This window comes from Oncorhynchus masou, chromosome 28 (genome assembly GCF_036934945.1).
Source record: "Oncorhynchus masou masou isolate Uvic2021 chromosome 28, UVic_Omas_1.1, whole genome shotgun sequence".
In the NCBI taxonomy this organism is placed as follows: Eukaryota; Metazoa; Chordata; class Actinopteri; order Salmoniformes; family Salmonidae; genus Oncorhynchus; species Oncorhynchus masou.
The window spans coordinates 83,975,701-83,998,177 of record NC_088239.1 but is presented as its reverse complement, the minus strand read 5'-3'; the positions used below and the strand labels follow the sequence as shown (position 1 = coordinate 83,998,177).

The window sequence follows — 22,477 nt, the reverse complement described above, 5'->3', positions numbered from 1 at the left end:
CTGTTAAAGTCAAAAACAAGGGTTAGAATTCGGCAGATATTTTCTTGAGTAACTTCCTTCTCTAGACGTAAAACCACCAAAAACACATGCATGTGAGTTTTGGATACATATTCCCTTGTATATTTTTTGTGTGTGTATATATATATATATAATATTTTTGCCAAAGGATTAGTTGCAGGTTAATGCGTCATGAGTCTTGTCCTGTAGGCTAACTTTGTTTTCCCCTTAGATATGCCAGCTGCAGTCAAAATTGGCTATATTGTCATTTTTTTTTTTATATATATATATTTTAAGTTGCATTAGCTAAATAAAACGTTTCATGTGTTTTTGGTGGTTTTATGGAATGGAACAGAACCGCACCTAAAGTTACTAGGACACCATGGGCTACTTCCTGGACGACCAGGCTAGGGGAGTGCACAGCCTCCTACATCAGAGCACAGGCATGGCTTGTAAACACACGTGACAAGTGCTGTTAGTGTGCTTTCTGTCAGTGTCACTCCTCGGGTGTTAGATGCTAGGGGGAATTTAGCTGGTCGACCACGCCATTTGTTATAAAGACAAATACGATCCGCCGACTGGACCAAATCGCTCCTAGAAGTATAGAAATCCTCCGTTGAAACATGATGTCTGTATTGGGAAGGGCGACTCGGCTCATTCAATGTAAGTGGATGGATAGCTACTTTGTGCTAATGTTCGCGAGCTAGCTGTACAGATAGCTGGTTAGTTAGCAGCAGCACAAGAACATGAACACAGAAGTTAACTGTATCTTTGACATGTATTTGCTGGATGGCTAGTTAGCTAAGAGCCAAATGCTAGTTTATCTTGCCCACCACCAAGCCTTTTACCACACTCGCTAGCTAGTTAGCATTGGCTTTTTAACCTTCAGGTTGAGAATAAGGTATTTCGTGAGACCGGACTTCACCGATGCCTCAATATTATATCATTATATTCTCGTAGATATTTCAGTTTGAATTATAATCGCAATAATATGCCAAAATCAAAAGCTAAACTAGCAAGTATTGCTTCTAGCTGGTTTGTTCGAAGGACTAACCACACACATACTAATGTTTACTAAACCTTTTGTCAAACTGCTCTATGTCATATTATTGAGCTCTTCCAGGAGTTAAATTAAACTATGGAGAGAAAAAAAAAGCTACTGAGGCTAAAATTGAGGCAATGAAACGTTTTATTTAGCTAATGCAACTCAAAGTTACACAATTGACATTTTGTTCAACTTGCATAATAATTCTGCGCCGCTTAGTGTTCACTGATTGCTACTGCAGCCAATTAGAAATATATATATATTTGGCAACTACTACTAGTCTACTAAACTATTCTTAATAACAAATACTAAAGTTGCCGCTCCCAAGCTTGACTCCCCTACCTGTTTTAGACATCGGCTTAGAAGGAAGTATATCAATTTAAATGTCTGATTTTGACTTTAATCTTATCTCTCTCTCTCTCTCGTCCCTTCAGTTGCCAGGTGCAGTAACGCCGTAAGCCTGTGTGTTTCGACTCCTCTCAGAAGACAGTCTAGTAGTGCAACCGTTGCAGCCTTCGCCCAGCCAGCCTCCACAGCGACCCCAGAAGCGGTAGAAAACAGGTCCAGTACAATAGACTAGAGACAGGGAATGAATATCCCTTCGATTCAAGTTCTCTTTTACCCTGTTGTCATTCATACTGAAATGTGTTGAGTGAGAAACTGCGTGTGGACACGACCCTGTACTTCTATGTTGATGAAAGGACTAAATTGAGATCCAAGTGAAACACATGTAGATGCACAAAGCTGTGTAATGTGAGCTGTGTTGCTTACACACCCCCAAAAAAGTATTGCAGACTGACGTTCAATGAAGAGATGGGGTCTCTAAAAAATGTAAATGTTAAATGTAAGACTGAGCAAGCAACAAACTATCGTTTTTTTTGTGTGGCATCACTTCAATACAGGGCCTGAATAAATACCTACTGTCCACAGTATAGTACAGTAGTATAGGCATTTAAGTCCAACGCTCTTATTTTAGGCCTAAGGGGGGTGCGTGCCAGTTGGTTATGTAGTTGGTAGAGCCCTCGTACGACCTTGCTCCATGTGTTTCAATGGCAGCTCTTTCTGGATACATGCCTAGATATCAGATTTATACAAGGGATATCTGCTTGGCTGTTTCAGTTCTGAATAGCACAGTACTACTGTACACATCCACACAGAAACCAAAATACTTGGATACTTGCTTAGACGTCTTAATGTTACAATTGTAAATAGTGATGCAGTATTAATGTAGTACTGTACTTATCCTTGCAGAAAGCCCAAAACGGGGATCCTAATGATGAACATGGGAGGACCTGAGAAACTGGACGATGTTCACGATTTCCTGCTGCGCCTCTTCTCCGACACCGATCTAATGAAGCTTCCTGTTCAGAAGTAAGTGTTCTCGCGCTGTGATTTGCTCTGGAGTTATTTCCAGTGTTTTAAGGGTTTACGAAAAGAGTATTTACATATTGACTTTTACATGAGTCCTTTTTATTGGTGTCTACTTGACTGACCAGATGGGACTCATTCCCTCCCAAACAAAAAAAAAGAGAGATCAATATTTTCAACCTACCTGACACCCCTACAAACAATAACCTCAAGTCAAAACCGTTACAACACACACAAGGACAAGGTACATTTATGTTTGCTAGGCCCAAGATCGGTTTGTGCCGTCTTGCCATAAGTAGATTTCACCGATCAAAAATATAAACACAACATGTAAAGTGTTGGTCCCATGTTTCACGAGCTGAAATAAAAGATCCCAGAAATGTTCCATACGCACAAAAAGCTTATTTCTCTCAAATTATGTGGACAAATTCGTTTACATCCCTGTTTTTTTTGTTTTTTTTCATATCCTGGACATTAAACTCTGTTTTAAAGTCACCAGTGGCCTCGTGGTTAAATCCCTGAACAGTTTCCTTCCTCTCCAGCAACTGAGTTAGGAAGGACGCCTGTATCTTTGCAGTGACTGGGTGTATTGATACACCATCCAAAGCCTAATTAATAACTTTATCATGCTCAAAGGGATGTTCAGCGTCTGTTGTGTTTAAAAAAAAAAAAAAAAAACATTACGAATAGGTGCCCTTAAATTCATTACTTGATTATTGAGGGACCTTGCAAATAATTGTATCTGTGGTATACAGAGAAAATATAAGACAATTGTTTTGGCTTTGGTATTATGTGTAGATTGGATGAAGAGGGAAAATTAATTTATTCCTTTTTAAAATAAGGCTGTAATGTAAGAACATTTTGGGGGGGGTCAAGGCGTCTGAATACTCTCCGAATGATCTTGGGACCAAGCTACGTTTTATTACTCCAGAAGTTTTAGAAGAAAAAGAAACGCACACCTATTAAGACGAGATGCTGGCTAGCGGAGTGGAAACTTGAAAATAAAAGAGAGCCGCACACTCTCGGAGCTCAGATGCAATAATTTAATACCAACGTTTCGACAGCCAAGCTGTCTTCGTCAGGGTATTGCTCCCTCTATTCCTCCAGAAGTTGACATGATTTATGACAATGTGAATCTCTCTTCCTCCTCAGTCGACTTGGGCCGTTCATAGCGAAGAGGCGTACCCCTAAGATCCAGGAGCAGTACAGCCGGATCGGAGGTGGCTCTCCTATCAAGGCCTGGACCACCATGCAGGGGGAGGGCATGGTCAAACTGCTGGATGAGATGTGTCCGGAAACAGGTCAGACTGCAACACTTCATAGCCCAGGCTGTAACACTTCATAGCCCATACGTAACACTTCATAGCCCAGACTGTAACACTTCATAGCCCAGGCTGTAACACTTCATAGCCCATACGTAACACTTCATAGCCCAGGCTGTAACACTTCATAGCCCACTGTAACACGTCAAGCCCACTGTTCATAGCCCATATGTAACACTTCATAGCCCAGACTGTAACACTTCATAGCCCAGGCTGTAACACTTCATAGCCCAGGCTGTAACACTTCATAGCCCAGGCTGTAACACTTCATAGCCCAGGCTGTAACACTTCATAGCCCATATGTAACACTTCATAGCCCATATGTAACACTTCATAGCCCATATGTAACACTTCATAGCCCATATGTAACACTTCATAGCCCATATGTAACACTTCATAGCCCAGGCTGTAACACTTCATAGCCCAGGCTGTAACACTTCATAGCCCAGGCTGTAACACTTCATAGCCCATATGTAACACGTCATAGCCCAGGCTGTAACACGTCATAGCCCAGGCTGTAACACGTCATAGCCCAGGCTGTAACACTTCATAGCCCATATGTAACACGTCATAGCCCAGGCTGTAACACTTCATAGCCCAGACTGTAACACGTCATAGCCCATATGTAACACTTCATAGCCCATATGTAACACTTCATAGCCCATATGTAACACTTCATAGCCCATACATAACACTTCATAGCCCAGACTGTAACACTTCATAGCCCATATGTAACACGTCATAGCCCATATGTAACACTTCATAGCCCAGACTGTAACACGTCATAGCCCATATGTAACACTTCATAGCCCAGACTGTAACACGTCATAGCCCAGGCTGTAACACTTCATAGCCCAGACTGTAACACTTCATAGCCCAGGCTGTAACACTTCATAGCCCAGGTTGTAACACTTCATAGCCCATACGTAACACTTCATAGCCCAGACTGTAACACTTCATAGCCCATACTGTGACGCTTCATAGCCCAGGCTGTAACACTTCATAGCCCAGGTTGTAACACTTCATAGCCCATACGTAACACTTCATAGCCCAGGCTGTAACACTTCATAGTTCATACGTAACACTTCATAGCCCATACGTAACACTTCATAGCCCATACTGTGACACTTCATAGCCCATACTGCCCATATGTAACACTTCACTTCACTTAGGCTGTAACACTTCATAGCCCATATGTAACACTTCATAGCCCATAGACATTAGCCCATACTGTAACACTTCATAGCCCATATGTAACACTTCATAGCCCAGACTGTAACACTTCATAGCCCAGGCTTTACCAGGGTTCCGCATCATTCCGACGGTCAATGTCTTTTCCTTTGCTCTTCACAGGATACTGCCTCTCCAAATGTAGCTCCATACATTGTTTTGTTTTCAAAAAAATATATATATCATTTATTAAAACAACCCCATTTTTCTTTCGTGACTATGTACCATTTTTGTTTCTTTGGAGTGGGCTATCGTAAGAGGCTTTAACAAGGAACCAACCAATGTCATAGGTCAGGGATCATCAACGAGATTCAGCCACGAAACAATTTCCTCTCCTCGAGGGGATGGTCGTAGGGCCGGAACATATTTACATAGAATTTACAGACTGCAAATTGACCCGCAAGAAGCACAAATAGATATAAAATTTGACTTAAACGTAAATCTTTTCATACCTTGTTTATCATTTGTGATGTGATCACATGTAATAGAGCAATATGTGAGAATACTTTTTTAACAGATATACAACATTAAAATCACTTGTAAAGTGGCTGTTCCACTGGATGTCAGAAGGTGAATTCACCAATTTGTAAGTCGCTCTGGATAAGAGCGTCTGCTAAATGACTTAAATGTAAATTTAAATGAGATGACTTCCTGGTGTTTTACACTCTTATATCCAACAATAAAATAAATAAATATAAAATACAATTGAAGGTTTAAGGTTTGCTCAGAACTTGGCCAAATAACCCCCCCCCGTATGACGGCAGTTGGAGGAACAAGGACCTGCCTGACGATATGTGGCTAAAAGCTTCTTCTTTTTTTCTCTCTCTCTCTAATCTATTGATGACCAGATATTTCGGTTGTAACTGGCTCTGTTACACTCACGTGTTACAGTTGATCGGAAAAAAATATATATATGTTTTTTAAACAATAGCCTTTATAAAAAAACAAAATGTCTCCGTTGCTCCTGCATGGTTGTCTTGCTTTGAATCAAACAAGCTGTCACCTATTTCTTTTCAGAATATGCCTAATTTTAAAAGAACACTGATGAAGGAAATACAATTTTAAAAAAATTTAAAAAAATGCTTGGTAAAGCCATACCCAGGCTGATTGGTCGCACCCTTTAAAAAAATATATATGTATTATTATAATTAAACAAATATATATTTTCATAATTGATGATGACCTGGCCTGTTCCGTAATGTGCCTGCAGATAGGTGTGAGTGAAAGGAGAGCGTGTCACACACTGGTTACTATATGCTTTAGGCAGCAGCGCTAACACTGGGCCACACGAGAGGCCACAGTCGCCAAAACGAACAGGCCGAATGTTTCATCGCTGTCGTGTTTTAACGGTCGTTGACACTGGCTGGGTGTGGTGGGGAGATAGTTGAGGAGTGTTTTGTTCCCACACCCCTACACCACACTTTACTGATAACGGGGGATGTGTGTTAGCTTTACGTGGGCCCGTCTTACATAAGACCACTCTGTGTTTTGGCCTAACGTGGAGAGCTTGTAGATGGCCTAATTCAATTATATTCCCTAAGTATATACTTGTTAATATCCATTTACTAATGCTTAGATAGATGTGAAGTGAGAAATATCATTTTATTACTCCGCTTCACAGTTCTCACGGTTTTTGTTTTACGTCTACAGCTCCTCATAAATTCTACATCGGGTTCCGCTACGTGCATCCTCTGACGGAGGAGGCTATTGAGGAGATGGAGAAGGATGGAGTAGAGAGAGCAGTGGCTTTCACCCAGTACCCACAATACAGCTGTTCTACCACAGGTAGGCCCAGTACCCACAATACAGCTGTTCTACCACAGGTAGGCCCAGTACCCACAATACAGCTGTTCTACCACAGGTAGGCCCACTACCCACAATACAGATGCTCTACAACAGGTAGGCCCAGTACCCACAATACAGCTGCTCTACAACAGGTAGACCCAGTACAGTACAGCTGCTCTACAACAGGTAGACCCAGTACAGTACAGCTGCTCTACAACAGGTAGACCCAGTACAGTACAGCTGCTCTACAACAGGTAGGCCCAGTACAGTACAGCTGCTCTACAACAGGTAGGCCCAGTACCCACAATACAGCTGCTCTACAACAGGTAGACCCAGTACCCACAATACAGCTGCTCTACAACAGGTAGACCCAGTACAGTACAGCTGCTCTACAACAGGTAGGCCCAGTACCCAGTACAGTACAGCTGCTCTACAACAGGTAGACCCAGTACAGCTGCTCTACAACAGGTAGACCCAGTACAGTACAGCTGCTCTACAACAGGTAGGCCCAGTACCCAGTACAGTACAGCTGCTCTACAACAGGTAGACCCAGTACAGTACAGCTGCTCTACAACAGGTAGACCCAGTACCCAGTACAGTACAGCTGCTCTACAACAGGTAGACCCAGTACAGCTGCTCTACAACAGGTAGACCCAGTACAGTACAGCTGCTCTACAACAGGTAGACCCAGTACAGTACAGCTGCTCTACAACAGGTAGGCCCAGTACAGTACAGCTGCTCTACAACAGGTAGGCCCAGTACCCAGTACAGTACAGCTGCTCTACAACAGGTAGACCCAGTACAGTACAGCTGCTCTACAACAGGTAGACCCACTACAGTACAGCTGCTCTACAACAGGTAGACCCACTACAGTACAGCTGCTCTACAACAGGTAGAACTGGGGTCGAGCTGACAAGGTAATAAATCTAGGTATCCCCCTTTTTCTTTCCCACGTTCCCTATAATAAAAGGTTGATGTACGTTTTCCAATGTCCTCATAGTGCTTCACATTGTAACTCCCCTCGTCCACTACTGTCCCTGTTCTGCCCTTGTCACCCAATCACATCTTGTGTCTTTAATTTTTTTTTTGATATTATGAGTAGAGTTAGTCTTGGTCTGGGAGTTACTGATTAGAGGACTTAATCTTGCTCTTTTCGACACAGGGAGACTGGAGACGCCACACCCCACATCCCATCGACTTACTAGTACTTTTGTAAAGCACTGTGTAAAGGCTATGTAAACACAGTACCGTTCAAAAGTTTTGAGGGGGTGGGGGGTCACTTAGAAATGTCCTTGTTATTTTTTTTGTTTTGTTGTCAATTTTTAAAAATAACATCAAAATGAATCAGAAATACAAATGTAGATTTTATTACTATTTATTTTCTTATTGGAATATCTACATTTAGGCCCATTTATCAGCAACCATCACTCCTGTGCTCCAATGAGACGTTGTGTTAGCGAATCCAAGTTTATCATTTTAAAAAGGCTAATTGTTAGAAGCCTGATTGGAAATCCTATTGAAAATCTTCCGTTTTCCAGCTACAATAGTCATTAACAACATTGACAATGTCTACACAGTATTTCTGATCAATTTGATGTCATTTTAATGGACAAAAAAAAAAGTGCTTTTCTTCCAAAAACAAGGACATTTCTAAGTGACCCCCCGCCCGATTTGAATTCTCAACCGATGTTTCTCTATTCCGTTGCCTCGCTCTTTGACGTGATGAGATGTCATGTTGTTGTGTTTTTTTTTAATGATGATGTTGTTTTGTTGTTGAAAACAAGGCAGCAGTCTGAACGCTATCTACCGATACTACAGCAGCAGAGGAGACCGGCCTAAGATGAGGTGGAGTGTCATCGACCGCTGGCCCACACACCCCCTATTGGTCGAGGTGAGACTACCTAACTTGTCTACAGTCAAAATGATTCAGCACGTAAGTTACGGGGGTCTAAATTCCCTCTGATAACCTCGATGTTGTTTTCACCTGGATGGCAAATCCACTCACATTATCAGATTGTTATAATCTGTTGAGGTTAAGAAAGGACAATAACTAACTTTAGTCGGGGGTTAACCCCAAAAAGAGAATACCCATGGCTATTTCTGGAGTCGCCCGTGACCCCCATTTGAAGAGGTAGCGCTGAAGTCAGTGATGTTACTCTAGGTTAAATTGAACTGTAGTCATGGTTAAAGGAGTGTTTTATGGCAACAACAGAACATATGATGTCATGGATATATCTGGGCTGTCATTGGCTGTGCCTGAGAAGGAGCCCTTCTCTATTACGTAGTGCACTCCTTTTCACTCACTCCTTTTCTGTTCCAGTGGGGGGGGGGGGTGATTACCCCCTTTTTCTCCCTAATTTCATGGTATCCTATTGGTAGTAGTTACTGTCTTCTCTCATCGCTACTACTCCCGTACGGACCTGGGAGAGACGGAGGTCGAGAGCCATGCGTCCTCCGAAACACGACCCAACCAAGCCAATCTGCTTCTTGCCAAACCCTCCCCTAACCTGGGAGACGCTGGACCAATTGTGCGTCGCCCCACGGAGCTCCCGGTCGAGGGCCCGGCTGCTACAGAGCCTGGGCTCGAACCCAGAATCTCTGGTGGCACAACCTTAGACCCCTGAGCCACCCGGGAGGCACCTGTTCATTGTTTCTTCAGTCCTAGGATTTGTTCATTGTGGAGTTGTCCGTTGTGGAGTTGTCCGTTGTGGAGTTGTCCGTTGTGGAGTTGTCCGTTGTGGAGTTGTCCGTTGTGGAGTTGTCCGTTGTGGAGTTGTCCGTTGTGGAGTTGTCCGTTGTGGAGTTGTCCGTTGTGGAGTTGTCCGTTGTGGAGTAGTCCGTTGTGGAGTAGTCCGTTGTGGAGTAGTCCGTTGTGGAGTTGTCCGTTGTGGAGTTGTCCGTTGTGGAGTTCCCAGAGTGACTTTGTCTACCTTTTCCATCCCCTGTTCCAGTGGGAATTTAAAGTGAAAACTGAGTAGGAATTAACAAGCGAGGTTAAAGAGAACATCTTTAGGACATGTCGTCCTACGTCAGTGTTGTGTTCATGTAAGTCGCTCTGGATAAGAGCGTCTGCTAAATGACTTAAATGTAAATGTAAATGGAAGAAAATACACCAAACCAAGGAGGGGACTACTAGAAAAGCTCTTTCTTTTGGTTGAGGTTGGTTCTCCGTTTGCAAAACGTTTTGGCACGGTGTGCACTAATGAAAACCAACACGGACAATCCCTCCGAAGAGCAGACTGGTCGTTGAGTCATGGTGTAAATGTCCGCCTGATAATATCTGTACTGTCTCTGCAGTGAGTCATGGTATAGGTCACTATCAATAAAACGCCACAGTGCAGTGCAGAGTGTTCGATTTGGGGGGGAATGTTCTCTTTAACCTCGCTTGTTAAGACAAGACAGTAACTACTACCAATTTTTTTTTTTTTTTTTTTTTTTTTTTTTAAACCATTATTTAACTAGGCAAGTCAGTTAAGAACAAATTCTTATTTTCAATGACGGCCTGTTCAGGGGCAGAACGACAGATTTGTACCTTGTCAGCTCGGGGGTTTGAACTCACAACCTTCCGGTTACTAGTCCAACACTCTAACCACTAGGCTACCCTGCCATGGAATTAAGGAGAAAAAAGGGGTAATTCTCCCCCCCAGACTGGCAAGGAGACCCGCAGATCCTCTATAATCATTGACTTGGATTGTTAAATAAACGTTATAACTATTTGATTGTTATATCATCACCTCTTCAGGAGCAGAGTCACAACTAAGTCGACATTTACATACACTTAGGTTGGATTCATTAAAACTCGTTTTTCATACCACTCCACACATTTCTTGTTAACAAACCTATAGTTTTGGCATGTCGGTTTAGGACATCTACTTTGTACATGACACAAGTCATTGTTCCAACAATTGTTTACAGACAGATTATTTCACTTATAATTCACTGTATCACAATTCCAGTGGGTCAGAAATTCAACTGTAGTTTTCAAAGGTTTAGCGGAGCTGGGGGTCTCCTTGCCCCCCCCTCCCCCAGCAGCCAAATGGAACACGCTGCACTTTTTAAAAATTGATTATGACATGTGTCCTTATAATATATCTGTATTTTCTCTGTAGTGTTTCTCCCAGCATGTCCTCAACGAGCTGCAGATGTTTCCCCCAGAGAAGAGGGACGATGTGGTTATCCTGTTCTCAGCTCACTCGCTACCCTTGTCTGTGAGTACAGGACTGTTGCTAAGGACACGCATTCTAATCGTCATGACATCGGCATGTGTTGTACGCTGAGGGGGGGGCTACTTACATGCCAGACATTATCAGTGGAAATAGTAGGGATGTGTGACGGTTCAGTGTTGTACACTATGGATCTGTGAGTATTGTATCCATAAAATACATATCCCTCTGAGACGTTATCAGGATGTTACTAATTGAGGATTTCATTGAAGACTCGTGATACATGTTTTCCCAAAAATAAACATTGGTAACTAAAGCACTTTTTATGTTTTTGTGAAAAGGGCTATATAAATCTATTTGATTGATTTTTTTTTATTTACATTTTGCTTTGAAAAAGTTTTTAATGAGAAAGAAGGGGTGAGTGTTGTCTGTCAAGATGGGTAACCAGGCGAGTTTCCAGTGTTGTCTCATTGTTGTCTCATTGTTGTCTCACTGTTGTCTCTTTGTTGTCTCATTGTTGTCTCTTTGTTGTCTCATTGTTGTCTCATTGTTGTCTCATTGTTGTCTCATTGTTGTCTCATTGTTGTCTCTTTGTTGTCTCATTGTTGTCTCATTGTTGTCTCTTTGTTGTCTCTTTGTTGTCTCTTTGTTGTCTCATTGTTGTCTCTTTGTTGTCTCATTGTTGTCTCATTGTTGTCTCTTTGTTGTCTCTTTGTTGTCTCTTTGTTGTCTCTTTGTTGTCTCATTGTTGTCTCTTTGTTGTCTCATTGTTGTCTCATTGTTGTCTGTGTTGTCTCTTTGTTGTCTCTTTGTTGTCTCTTTGTTGTCTCATTGTTGTCTCTTTGTTGTCTCATTGTTGTCTCATTGTTGTCTCATTGTTGTCTCATTGTTGTCTCATTGTTGTCTCTTTGTTGTCTCTTTGTTGTCTCATTGTTGTCTCATTGTTGTCTCATTGTTGTCTCATTGTTGTCTCTTTGTTGTCTCTTTGTTGTCTCTTTGTTGTCTCTTTGTTGTCTCTTTGTTGTCTCATTTTGTTGTCTCTTTGTTGTCTCTTTGTTGTCTCTCTGTTGTCTCTGTGTTGTCTCTTGTTGTCTCTGTGTTGTCTCTTTGTTGTCTCTGTGTTGTCTCTTTGTTGTCTCTTTGTTGTCTCTTTGTTGTCTCTTTGTTGTCTCTCTGTTGTCTCTGTGTTGTCTCTGTGTTGTCTCTGTGTTGTCTCTTTGTTGTCTCTGTGTTGTCTCTGTGTTGTCTCTTTGTTGTCTCTTTGTTGTCTCTTTGTTGTCTCATTGTTGTCTCATTGTTGTCTCTTTGTTGTCTCTTTGTTGTCTCTGTTGTCTCTGTTGTCTCTGTGTTGTCTCTGTGTTGTCTCTTTGTTGTCTCTTTGTTGTCTCATTGTTGTCTCATTGTTGTCTCTTTGTTGTCTCTTTGTTGTCTCTGTTGTCTCTGTTGTCTCTGTGTTGTCTCTGTGTTGTCTCTGTGTTGTCTCATTGTTGTCTCATTGTTGTCTCATTGTTGTCTCTGTGTTGTCTCTGTGTTGTCTCTTTGTTGTCTCTTTGTTGTCTCTTTGTTGTCTCTTTGTTGTCTCTTTGTTGTCTCTTTGTTGTCTCATTGTTGTCTCATTGTTGTCTCATTGTTGTCTCATTGTTGTCTCATTGTTGTCTCTTTGTTGTCTCTTTGTTGTCTCTTTGTTGTCTCATTGTTGTCTCATTGTTGTCTCATTGTTGTCTCATTGTTGTCTGTGTTGTCTCATTGTTGTCTCTTTGTTGTCTCTTTGTTGTCTCTGTTGTCTCTGTGTTGTCTCTGTGTTGTCTCTGTGTTGTCTCTGTGTTGTCTCTGTGTTGTCTCATTGTTGTCTCATTGTTGTCTCTGTGTTGTCTCTGTGTTGTCTCTGTGTTGTCTCTTTGTTGTCTCTTTGTTGTCTCTTTGTTGTCTCATTGTTGTCTCTTTGTTGTCTCTTTGTTGTCTCTTTGTTGTCTCTTTGTTGTCTCTGTTGTCTCTGTTGTCTCTGTGTTGTCTCTGTGTTGTCTCTGTGTTGTCTCATTGTTGTCTCATTGTTGTCTCATTGTTGTCTCTGTGTTGTCTCTGTGTTGTCTCTTTGTTGTCTCTTTGTTGTCTCTTTGTTGTCTCTTTGTTGTCTCTTTGTTGTCTCATTGTTGTCTCTTTGTTGTCTCTTTGTTGTCTCTTTGTTGTCTCTTTGTTGTCTCATTGTTGTCTCATTGTTGTCTCATTCTCTCTGCAGGTGGTGAACAGGGGAGATCCATACCCTCAGGAGGTTGGGGCCACTGTGCAGAGAGTCATGGAGAGACTAGGGCACTGTAATCCTTACCGTCTGGTCTGGCAGTCCAGGGTAAGGACCCCACACACACACACTGTTTTGTCTTTCTTCTGTGGCGCAGAGAGAATTACAGCCTCAAAACTTAGATGACTTTTTAATTTAATTTTTTTTTTTTGTTTTACTTTTATTTTACTAGGCAAGTCAGTTAAGAACAAATTCTTATTTTCAATGACGGCCTAGGAACAGTGGGTTAACTGGTCTAGGAACAGTGGGTTAACTGCCTGTTCAGGGGCAGAACGACAGATTTGTACCTTGTCAGCTCGGGGATTCGAACTTGCAACCTTTCGGTTACTAGTCCAACGCTCTAACCACTAACTCATGGTTACCTCTCCACGTTTCTAGTTCAGGGTCAACGCACAGAGCCGCTGGTTAAATAGTATGTTTCAGGACTGTGTTGTTCTGTAGTGTTCTTGTGGTGAAAGGGTTTCTCCATCCAGGCTGATGCAATACGGTGAAGGCGGTCCACTCTACCCCAGAATGAGTGTGAACGCTCTTCGGTGACGAAATCGCACTTCCTTTTGTTATAAAATACACTCTTTTTTTTTTACCAAGACAAATGTTACATTTTGTGGTTGTAGTCTTCAAAGTTGTTTTCCGATGAGTCGCGGGAAAAAAAAGCTAAATTAGCCACAAGCTGAAGTAAATGTAAAAGGCTTTGAAAATTAAAGATTAGTGTAGGTTCAGTGCTCCGTTGACATTTTCACAGAGATCCGCTTGTTTTTGTGTGTGAAATCATCGTAAAAAAAGATCCGTAGTTTTTAATTCGTATGAAGATCATACACAAAAAAAAAATATGAAAAATGTCTCAAAATCAAGTATCCCGAAGATTCTGCAGTGCTTGAGGCATCATTACAGGGTTCGTTCCCAGGGCTGTCACAGCTGGCCGTGATCGGGAGATCCATGAGGCGGCGCGCAATTGGTCCTATATTGTTTTATGTCCTGCTGATTTGAGAAGAAAGATGACGAGTTCAACGGGAAAGTGAGCCGGTATTCACGGGGAGGCTGACACCTTGTCCCATTGCGCTCAGCGAGCGGGACACAAGCAAAACACAACACAACGGTCCTCTGACACCTTGGTGCGGCTGGCTTGGGCCCTCAGACAGATGATTGTGTTTCTGTCCTCTCTCGTCCCGGTCCTACGGGAGTTGGCTGGGCCTGTAACTACCAATTGGATGTCACGAAAAAGGGGCCAAAACAAAATGAATGACCTCCGACCTCCTATATTGTTTTATGTCCTGCGGATTTGAGAAGAAAGATGACGAGTTCAACGGGAAAGTGAGCCGGTATTCAGGCTGGGCCCTCAGAGACACAGATGATTGTGTCTATGACACAACAGGTCGGTCCTATGCCGTGGCTGGGCCCTCAGAGAGATGATTGTGTCTCTGTCCTCTCTAGGTCGGTCCTATGCCGTGGCTGGGCCCTCAGACAGATGATTGTGTCTCTGTCCTCTCTAGGTCGGTCCTATGCCGTGGCTGGGCCCTCAGACAGATGATTGTGTCTCTGTCCTCTCTAGGTCGGTCCTATGCCGTGGCTGGGCCCTCAGACAGATGATTGTGTCTCTGTCCTCTCTAGGTCGGTCCTATGCCGTGGCTGGGCCCTCAGACAGATGATTGTGTCTCTGTCCTCTCTAGGTCGGTCCTATGCCGTGGCTGGGCCCTCAGACAGATGATTGTGTCTCTGTCCTCTCTAGGTCGGTCCTATGCCGTGGCTGGGCCCTCAGACAGATGATTGTGTCTCTGTCCTCTCTAGGTCGGTCCTATGCCGTGGCTGGGCCCTCAGACAGATGATTGTGTCTCTGTCCTCTCTAGGTCGGTCCTATGCCGTGGCTGGGCCCTCAGACAGATGATTGTGTCTCTGTCCTCTCTAGGTCGGTCCTATGCCGTGGCTGGGCCCTCAGAGAGATGATTGTGTCTCTGTCCTCTCTAGGTCGGTCCTATGCCGTGGCTGGGCCCTCAGACAGATGATGTCATCAAAGGTCTATGTGAACGGGGGAAGAAAAACCTGCTGCTGGTCCCCATCGCCTTCACCAGCGACCACATCGAAACACTGCATGAGCTGGACATCGAGTACTCTCAGGTGCTGGGAGAGGAGGTACGTGTTTTGTGAGCTGGACATCGAGTACTCTCAGGTGCTGGGAGAGGAGGTACGTGTTTGTGTGAGCTGGACATCGAGTACTCTCAGGTGCTGGGAGAGGAGGTACGTGTTTGTGTGAGCTGGACATCGAGTACTCTCAGGTGCTGGGAGAGGAGGTACGTGTTTGTGTGAGCTGGACATCGAGTACTCTCAGGTGCTGGGAGAGGAGGTACGTGTTTGTGTGAGCTGGACATCGAGTACTCTCAGGTGCTGGGAGAGGAGGTACGTGTTTGTGTGTGCTGGACATCGAGTACTCTCAGGTGCTGGGAGAGGAGGTACGTGTTTGTGTGAGCTGGACATCGAGTACTCTCAGGTGCTGGGAGAGGAGGTACGTGTTTGTGTGAGCTGGACATCGAGTACTCTCAGGTGCTGGGAGAGGAGGTACGTGTTTGTGTGAGCTGGACATCGAGTACTCTTGATGGGAGAGGAGGTACGTGTTTGTGTGAGCTGGACATCGAGTACTCTCAGGTGCTGGGAGAGGAGGTACGTGTTTGTGTGAGCTGGACATCGAGTACTCTCAGGTGCTGGGAGAGGAGTGACGTGTTTGTGTGAGCTGGACACAACTACTTCAGGTGCTAGAGGAGGACACGTGTTTTTGAGCTAACTTATTATGGTGCTGGAAAACGTGTTTGTGTGAGCTGGACAGATTACTACATGACAGATGTTTTTGAGCTGGACATCGAGTACTTCCAGGTGCTGGGAGAAGGACGTGTTTGTGTGAGCTGGACATCGAGTACTCTCAGGTGCTGGGAGAGGAGGTACGTGTTTGTGTGAGCTGGACATCGAGTACTCTCAGGTGCTGGGAGAGGAGGTCGTGTTTGTGTGAGCTGGACATCGAGTACTCTTGATGGGAGAGGAGGTCCCCGTGTTTGTGTGAGCTGGACATCGAGTACTCTCAGGTGCTGGGAGAGGAGGTACGTGTTTGTGTGAGCTGGACATTGAGTACTCTCAGGTGCTGGGAGAGGAGGTACGTGTTTGTGTGAGCTGGACATTGAGTACTCTCAGGTGCTGGGAGAGGAGGTACGTGTTTGTGTGAGCTGGACATCGAGTACTCTCAGGTGCTGGGAGAGGTCTACGTGTTTGTGTGAGCTGGACATCGAGTACTCTCAGGTGCTGGGAGAGGAGGTCGTGTTTGTGTGAGCTGGACATCGAGTACTCTCAGGTGCTGGGAGAGGAGGTATGTGTTTGTGTGAGCTGGACATCGAGTACTCTCAGGTGCTGGGAGAGGAGGTCGTGTTTGTGTGAGCTGGACCGAGTACTCTTGATCTACGTGTTTGTGTGAGCTGGACATCGAGTACTCTCAGGTGCTGGGAGAGGAGGTACGTGTTTGTGTGAGCTGGACATCTCTCTCAGGTGCTGGGAGAGGAGTCTACGTGTTTGTGTGAGCTGGACATCGAGTACTCTCAGGTGCTGGGAGAGGAGGTACGTGTTTGTGTGAGCTGGACATCGAGTACTCTCAGGTGCTGGGAGAGGAGGTACGTGTTTGTGTGAGCTGGACATCGTCTCGTACTCTCAGGTGCTGGGAGAGGAGGTACGTGTTTGTGTGAGCTGGACATCGAGTACTCTCAGGTGCTGGGAGAGGAGGTACGTGTTTGTGTGAGCTGGACATCTCCCGAGTACTCTTGATGGGAGAGGAGGTACGTGTTTGTGTGAGCTGGACATCGAGTACTCTCAGGTGCTGGGAGAGGGGGTACGTGTTTGTGTGAGCTGGACATCGAGTACTCTCAGGTGCTGGGAGAGGAGGTACGTGTTTGTGTGAGCTGGACATCGAGTACTCTCAGGTGCTGGGAGAGGAGGTACGTGTTTGTGTGAGCTGGACATCGAGTACTCTCAGGTGCTGGGAGAGGAGGTACGTGTTTGTGTGAGCTGGACATCGAGTACTCTTGATGGGAGAGGAGGTACGTGTTTGTGTGAGCTGGACATCGAGTACTCTCAGGTGCTGGGAGAGGAGGTACGTGTTTGTGTGAGCTGGACATCGAGTACTCTCAGGTGCTGGGAGAGGAGGTACGTGTTTGTGTGAGCTGGACATTGAGTACTCTCAGGTGCTGGGAGAGGAGGTACGTGTTTGTGTGAGCTGGACATCTCTCTCAGGTGCTGGGAGAGGAGGTACGTGTTTGTGTGAGCTGGACATCGAGTACTCTCAGGTGCTGGGAGAGGAGGTCGTGTTTGTGTGAGCTGGACATCGAGTACTCTCAGGTGCTGGGAGAGGAGGTACGTGTTTGTGTGAGCTGGACATCCCGAGTACTCTTGATCTTCGACGTGTTTGTGTGAGCTTTCGAGTACTCTCAGGTGCTGGGAGTTGTACGTGTTTGTTGAGCTGGACATCCTATGTTCTCTCAGGTGCTGGGAGAAAACATCACGTGTTTGTGAAGCTGGAATGGAAAGTACTCTCAGGTGCTGGGAGAGGAGGTACGTGTTTGTGTGAGCTGGACATCTGAACTGTACTCTCAGGTGCTGGGAGAGGAGGTACGTGTTTGTGTGAGCTGGACATCGAGTACTCTTGATGGGAGAGGAGGTACGTGTTTGTGTGAGCTGGACATCGAGTACTCTCAGGTGCTCACATAAATCTTGTTGAGCTGGACATTGAGTACTCTCAGGTGCTGGGAGAAGTCCTGGTCCTTGAGCTGGACAGAGTATTTAGGTGCTGGGAGAAACGTGTTTGTGTGAGCTGGACCTTCAGGTGCTGGGAGAAACTGTTTTGAAGCTGTTCGAGTACTCTCAGGTGCTGGGAGAGGAGGTAACGTGTTTGTGTGAGCTGGACATTGAGTATTCTCAGGTGCTGGGAGAGGAGGTACGTGTTTGTGTGAGCTGGACATCGAGTACTCTTGATGGGAGAGGTCAGTGAGTGTTCTTTACACAACTACTTACCTAACAAGACACTTTCATAACTTATTATGATGTGGAAAACTGGGAAGTGAAGATTATACATGACAGATGTTTTATAGAAAAGGAGTGTCCTTCCATCAAAAGATTCTCCCCCCGTCTCTCTCTCTCCCACTCCCCCGTCTCTCTCTCTCCCACTCCCCCCCGTCCTCTCTACTTCAGGTGTCTTCCATCAGCTCAATCCAGCTCCCCCCGTTTAATGATGCCATCGTCTACCCCCCCTTCATGCTCTGTTCTTCTCTCGGGCCCCCGTAGGTTTCTCTCTGCCCCAATCAAATCAAATGTATTTATATAACCCTTCGTCATCCCCCTGATATCTCAAAGTGCTGTCTCTCTCCCCCGAAACCCAGCCTAAAACCCCAAACAGCAAGCAATGCAGGTGTGTCTCTCTCTCTCTCTCCCCCCGTCTCTCTCTCTCTCTCTCCCTAGTCTCTCTCTCTCTCCCCCCGTCTTTCCTAGACTCCCCCGTCTCAGGCTATGACTCTCCCCCCCGTCTCTCTCTCTCTCTCCCCCGTCTCTCTCTCTCTCTCCCCCCGTCTCTCTCTTCGATGTCCTACTGTGGTTTTCCCTTCCTGCTTGTTGTGGTGCAGAGTTAACCAAGTCCTATGTTCTCTCACAGTGTGGCGTAGAAAACATCAGAAGGGCTGAATCTCTGAATGGAAACCCAATATTTTTCCAGGTACGAGAGGCAACTGACATATATATTCTGAACTGTTTTCTTCACTCTATACATACGGGGTCCTGTGTCGTCCTTTGCAAAAGCGGCAACTTACATTTTGTGAACTTGCCCTGCCTTGTTTCACGTAAATCTTGTTCTGTGGAAACTATTCCAGGCGTTTAAAGTCCTGGTCCTTCTCAGATTATTTATTCGTTTTAAACGCTGCTGCCTTCAGATTAGAAACTGTTGAAGTGTTTTGTAGCATCGTTAGCTAACGTGTGTTAGTGACTAAGAGTTTCTCTTCTGTAAAGCCTAAATTGTAACTAAATAAACTCAATTCCAGATGAGGCTAAACATGTTCAATAAACAATTCCAGACATGAACATTAAACATGTTCCAGGTGATGTGGTTCTGAAGTACAAAATGACAAGTGGCACCGTGCAAATGAAACCCGAAAGAAAGGGTAGAAACCGTCTCTCTACTTGTAGGTGTCTTCCATCAGCTCAATCCAGCTGTCAGTTTAATGACGCCATCGTTACCCATAACCCTTCATGCTCTGTTCTTACCGGGGAACCGTAGGTTTCCAATCAATCAAATCAAATGTATTTATATAGCCCTTCGTACATCAGCTGATATCTCAAAGTGCTGTACAGAAACCCAGCCTAAAACCCCAAACAGCAAGCAATGCAGGTGTAGAAGCACGGTGGCTAGGAAAAACTCCCTAGAAAGGCCAGAACCTAGGAAGAAACCTAGAGAGGAACCAGGCTATGAGGGGTGGCCAGCCCTCTTCTGGATGTGCCCGGTGGAGATTATAACAACAGGGGCCAAGATGTTCAAATGTTCATAAATTACCAGCATGGTCAAATAATAAAACCGGACAGGAAGATCACGTCTGTGACTCACTCAAGTGACGCACATGGCTAGGGCGGACCATTCCATAAAGATGGAGGTTTGTGTCTCTCACATGGCTAGGGCAGACCATTCCATAAAGATGGAGGTTTGTGTCTCTCACATGGCAAGGCAGACCATTCCATAAAGATGGAGGTTTGTGTCTCTCACATGGCTCAGCAGACCATTCCATAAAGAAAACACCAGGTGTCACAATAGCATCAATAAAAGGCAACTCATTTACATATTTAACATAATTAAGTTTATATACATTCCTCGACAATAATAATCATGTTTTATACATTTTCTATGTGTCTCATAAATCAGCCAAAATGTCCATACATTTCCTTTCTGACCATCAAAAATGACTTTAGCAATGTGTGTTACATGGATGTGTAGACAGCCCGAGCGTTTGATAAAGCACCCTGTCCGTCACTGTTGATCATTCAACATCCCCAGTACCAAACAAATACGGGGCACGTACTGCTTCTCGCTCTGACTCCGAGAGATGGCGAGAGTTTAACAGTAGTGCTGGAATCAAAGATGTTCAGAGAGGCGTTTTGAAACAGCAGCCCATCCATGACCTCTTATCTGTGAGGGGTTTGTTTGGTAGAGGGAGGGAGAGGGGCACCGTGGGTAGTGCTACTCAGACCGAGCAGACCCCAGCTCGCGAGCTGAGCTGGGAAGAAAGCCCTGGGAACAGCTGGTCAACAAAGGGGTTGGCCTATCCCTCTTCTCCGTCCCTCCCTCCGGCTCAGCCCTCCTAAAAGGCTGTCTCTCTCTCTTTCTGGTTCACTACCCCTTCACTCGACCCTCTCATTACCCCCTCACTCGACCCTCTCACCCTCACTCGGCCCCTCACTCGGCCCCCTCACTCGACCCTCTCATTACCCCCTCACTCGACCCTCTCACCCTCACTCGGCCCCTCACTCGGCCCCCTCACTCGACCCTCTCATTACCCCCTCACTCGACCCTCTCACCCTCACTCGGCCCCTCACTCGGCCCCCTCACTCGGCCCCCTCACTCGACCCTCTCACCCTCACTCGGCCCCCTCACTCGGCCCCCTCACTCGGCCCCCTCACTCGGCCCCCTCACTCGACCCTCTCACTCGGCCCCCTCACTCGACCCTCTCCCCTCACTCGACCCCCTCACTCGGCCCCCTCACTCGGCCCCCTCACTCGGCCACGTCACTCGGCCACGTCACTCGACCCTCTCATCTTCACTCGGGCTTCTCTGCGTACTATGTATTTGTTTTTGGAGGTGTTCATTTTGTTTATGGCGAGGTCGCTTATGGGTAAGCATTTATTTTTATATATATGTATATATATGACAAATTAACTGAACTTTGACCCTTGACCCTCCTCTCTCAGGCTCTGGCAGACCTGGTCCAAACCCACCTGAGGTCAGACGAGTCCTGCTCCCGTCAGCTCACCCTGCGCTGCCCACTGTGTATCAACCCCACCTGCGGAGAAACCAAGGCCTTCTTCGCTAATCAGAAATGACCCTCTTCCTCCTCAACCATTTTCTAGTGTTGCAAACTGCAGATAACTATCCCCCCCCCAAAAAAAAGTCCTGATTTCCCTGAAATCCTATTTGAAGGATTCTGGACTTCCTACTTATTTCTTCCTTATTCCTGGATACTTCCAAGCGGGATTTCTAGAACAGCTGGGAATTCTGAGTCCCCTACCTTCTACCCATCTGTTACTACGGGACAGAGCACACATTTCTAAGTAACTACCAGAAGAAGAAGCAGACAAACTAGGAAAGAAGCTGTCAGTACGCATCGCATTAAAGCTATAAGACGAGTAGAGTTGCACTTATTTTGTCCCGTCCCCTGTCCCCGTCCCCCCCCGCCACTCGCATTCCATCCGTTGAATTCCTGGAAAACTATGTCCATTCATCCCTCTTTCCAGGAAGATAAACTGGACTGTATCCTGTCTCACCTGGTGCTTGTCCAGTTGGTTTGTACGTCATGCTCAGGGACTGTAGCGAAGCGTGTGTCCCCCATCCCCTCATCCCATTCTGGTATGTCATCCACAGTGTCTCTTTGAGAACCTCTCTGAAGCCTGGTGGACTGTCCCCTGCTTTGAGACCCTCTCTGAAGCCTGGTGGACTGTCCCCTGCTTTGAGACCCTCTCTGAAGCCTGGTGGACTGTCCCCTGCTTTGAGACCCTCTCTGAAGCCTGGTGGACTGTCCCCTGCTTTGAGACCCTCTATCTCCTCTCGGCCTCTAGAGAATCCCTGCTTCCATCTTTGTAGAGGCACTGCTCATCCAGAGTTGATGCTCTTACCTTTCCCACCCAGCAGCCTCCTCTGACCTCTCACCTCTCCGCTGACCTCTAATCTCTTATAGGGAACCATAATCCCTGGTTAAACTTCCACAAAGTGCTGATGCACATCTTGGCCCTGCATGAGTCCCTGTCTCTCCCCGGCTGGCCTCTCACCTCCCTTCTGCAGTGTCCCCCATCCCTGTCTCTCTCCCCGGCTGGCCTCTCACCTCCCTTCTGCAGTGTCCCCCATCCCTGTCTCTCTCCCCGGCTGACCTCTCACCTCCCTGCTTCAGTGTCCCCCATCCCTGTCTCTCCCCGGCTGACCTCTCACCTCCCCCATACCCCATCCCTGTCTCTCCCCGGCTGGCCTCTCACCTCCCTTCTGCAGTGTCCCCCATCCCTG

General features: G+C 45.7%; 1 protein-coding gene across 2 annotated transcripts; it reads left to right on the top strand.

The window, feature by feature from the left end:
• Positions 1-415: 415 nt before the first annotated feature.
• On the top strand, positions 416-22,414 carry fech (ferrochelatase). 2 transcript variants are annotated; one of them, XM_064943590.1, is made up of 11 exons: positions 419-660; positions 1,477-1,603; positions 2,294-2,413; positions 3,563-3,711; positions 6,613-6,747; positions 8,532-8,638; positions 10,857-10,955; positions 13,147-13,254; positions 15,169-15,333; positions 18,878-18,937; positions 21,175-22,414. In XM_064943590.1, the coding sequence occupies exons 1-11, from the start codon at positions 621-623 to the stop codon at positions 21,304-21,306; spliced, it is 1,242 nt and encodes a 413-aa protein (XP_064799662.1). In that variant the 5' UTR covers positions 419-620; the 3' UTR covers positions 21,307-22,414. The 2 variants fall into 2 exon arrangements, with proteins under 2 accessions (XP_064799663.1, XP_064799662.1); XM_064943591.1 differs by lacking the exons at positions 15,169-15,333; positions 18,878-18,937; positions 21,175-22,414 and adding an exon at positions 14,638-15,162 and having other exon boundaries at positions 416-660.
• The last annotated feature ends 63 nt before the right edge of the window (positions 22,415-22,477 follow it).

Excerpts from the sequence above, each read along its gene's own strand:
- fech (XM_064943590.1), top strand. The coding sequence starts at position 621 with ATGATGTCTGTATTGGGAAGGGCGACTCGGCTCATTCAAT. Across the intron at positions 8,639-10,856 it reads CACACCCCCTATTGGTCGAG|TGTTTCTCCCAGCATGTCCT; the intron begins GTGAGACTACCT and ends TTTTCTCTGTAG. Across the intron at positions 15,334-18,877 it reads CTCAGGTGCTGGGAGAGGAG|TGTGGCGTAGAAAACATCAG; the intron begins GTACGTGTTTTG and ends GTTCTCTCACAG.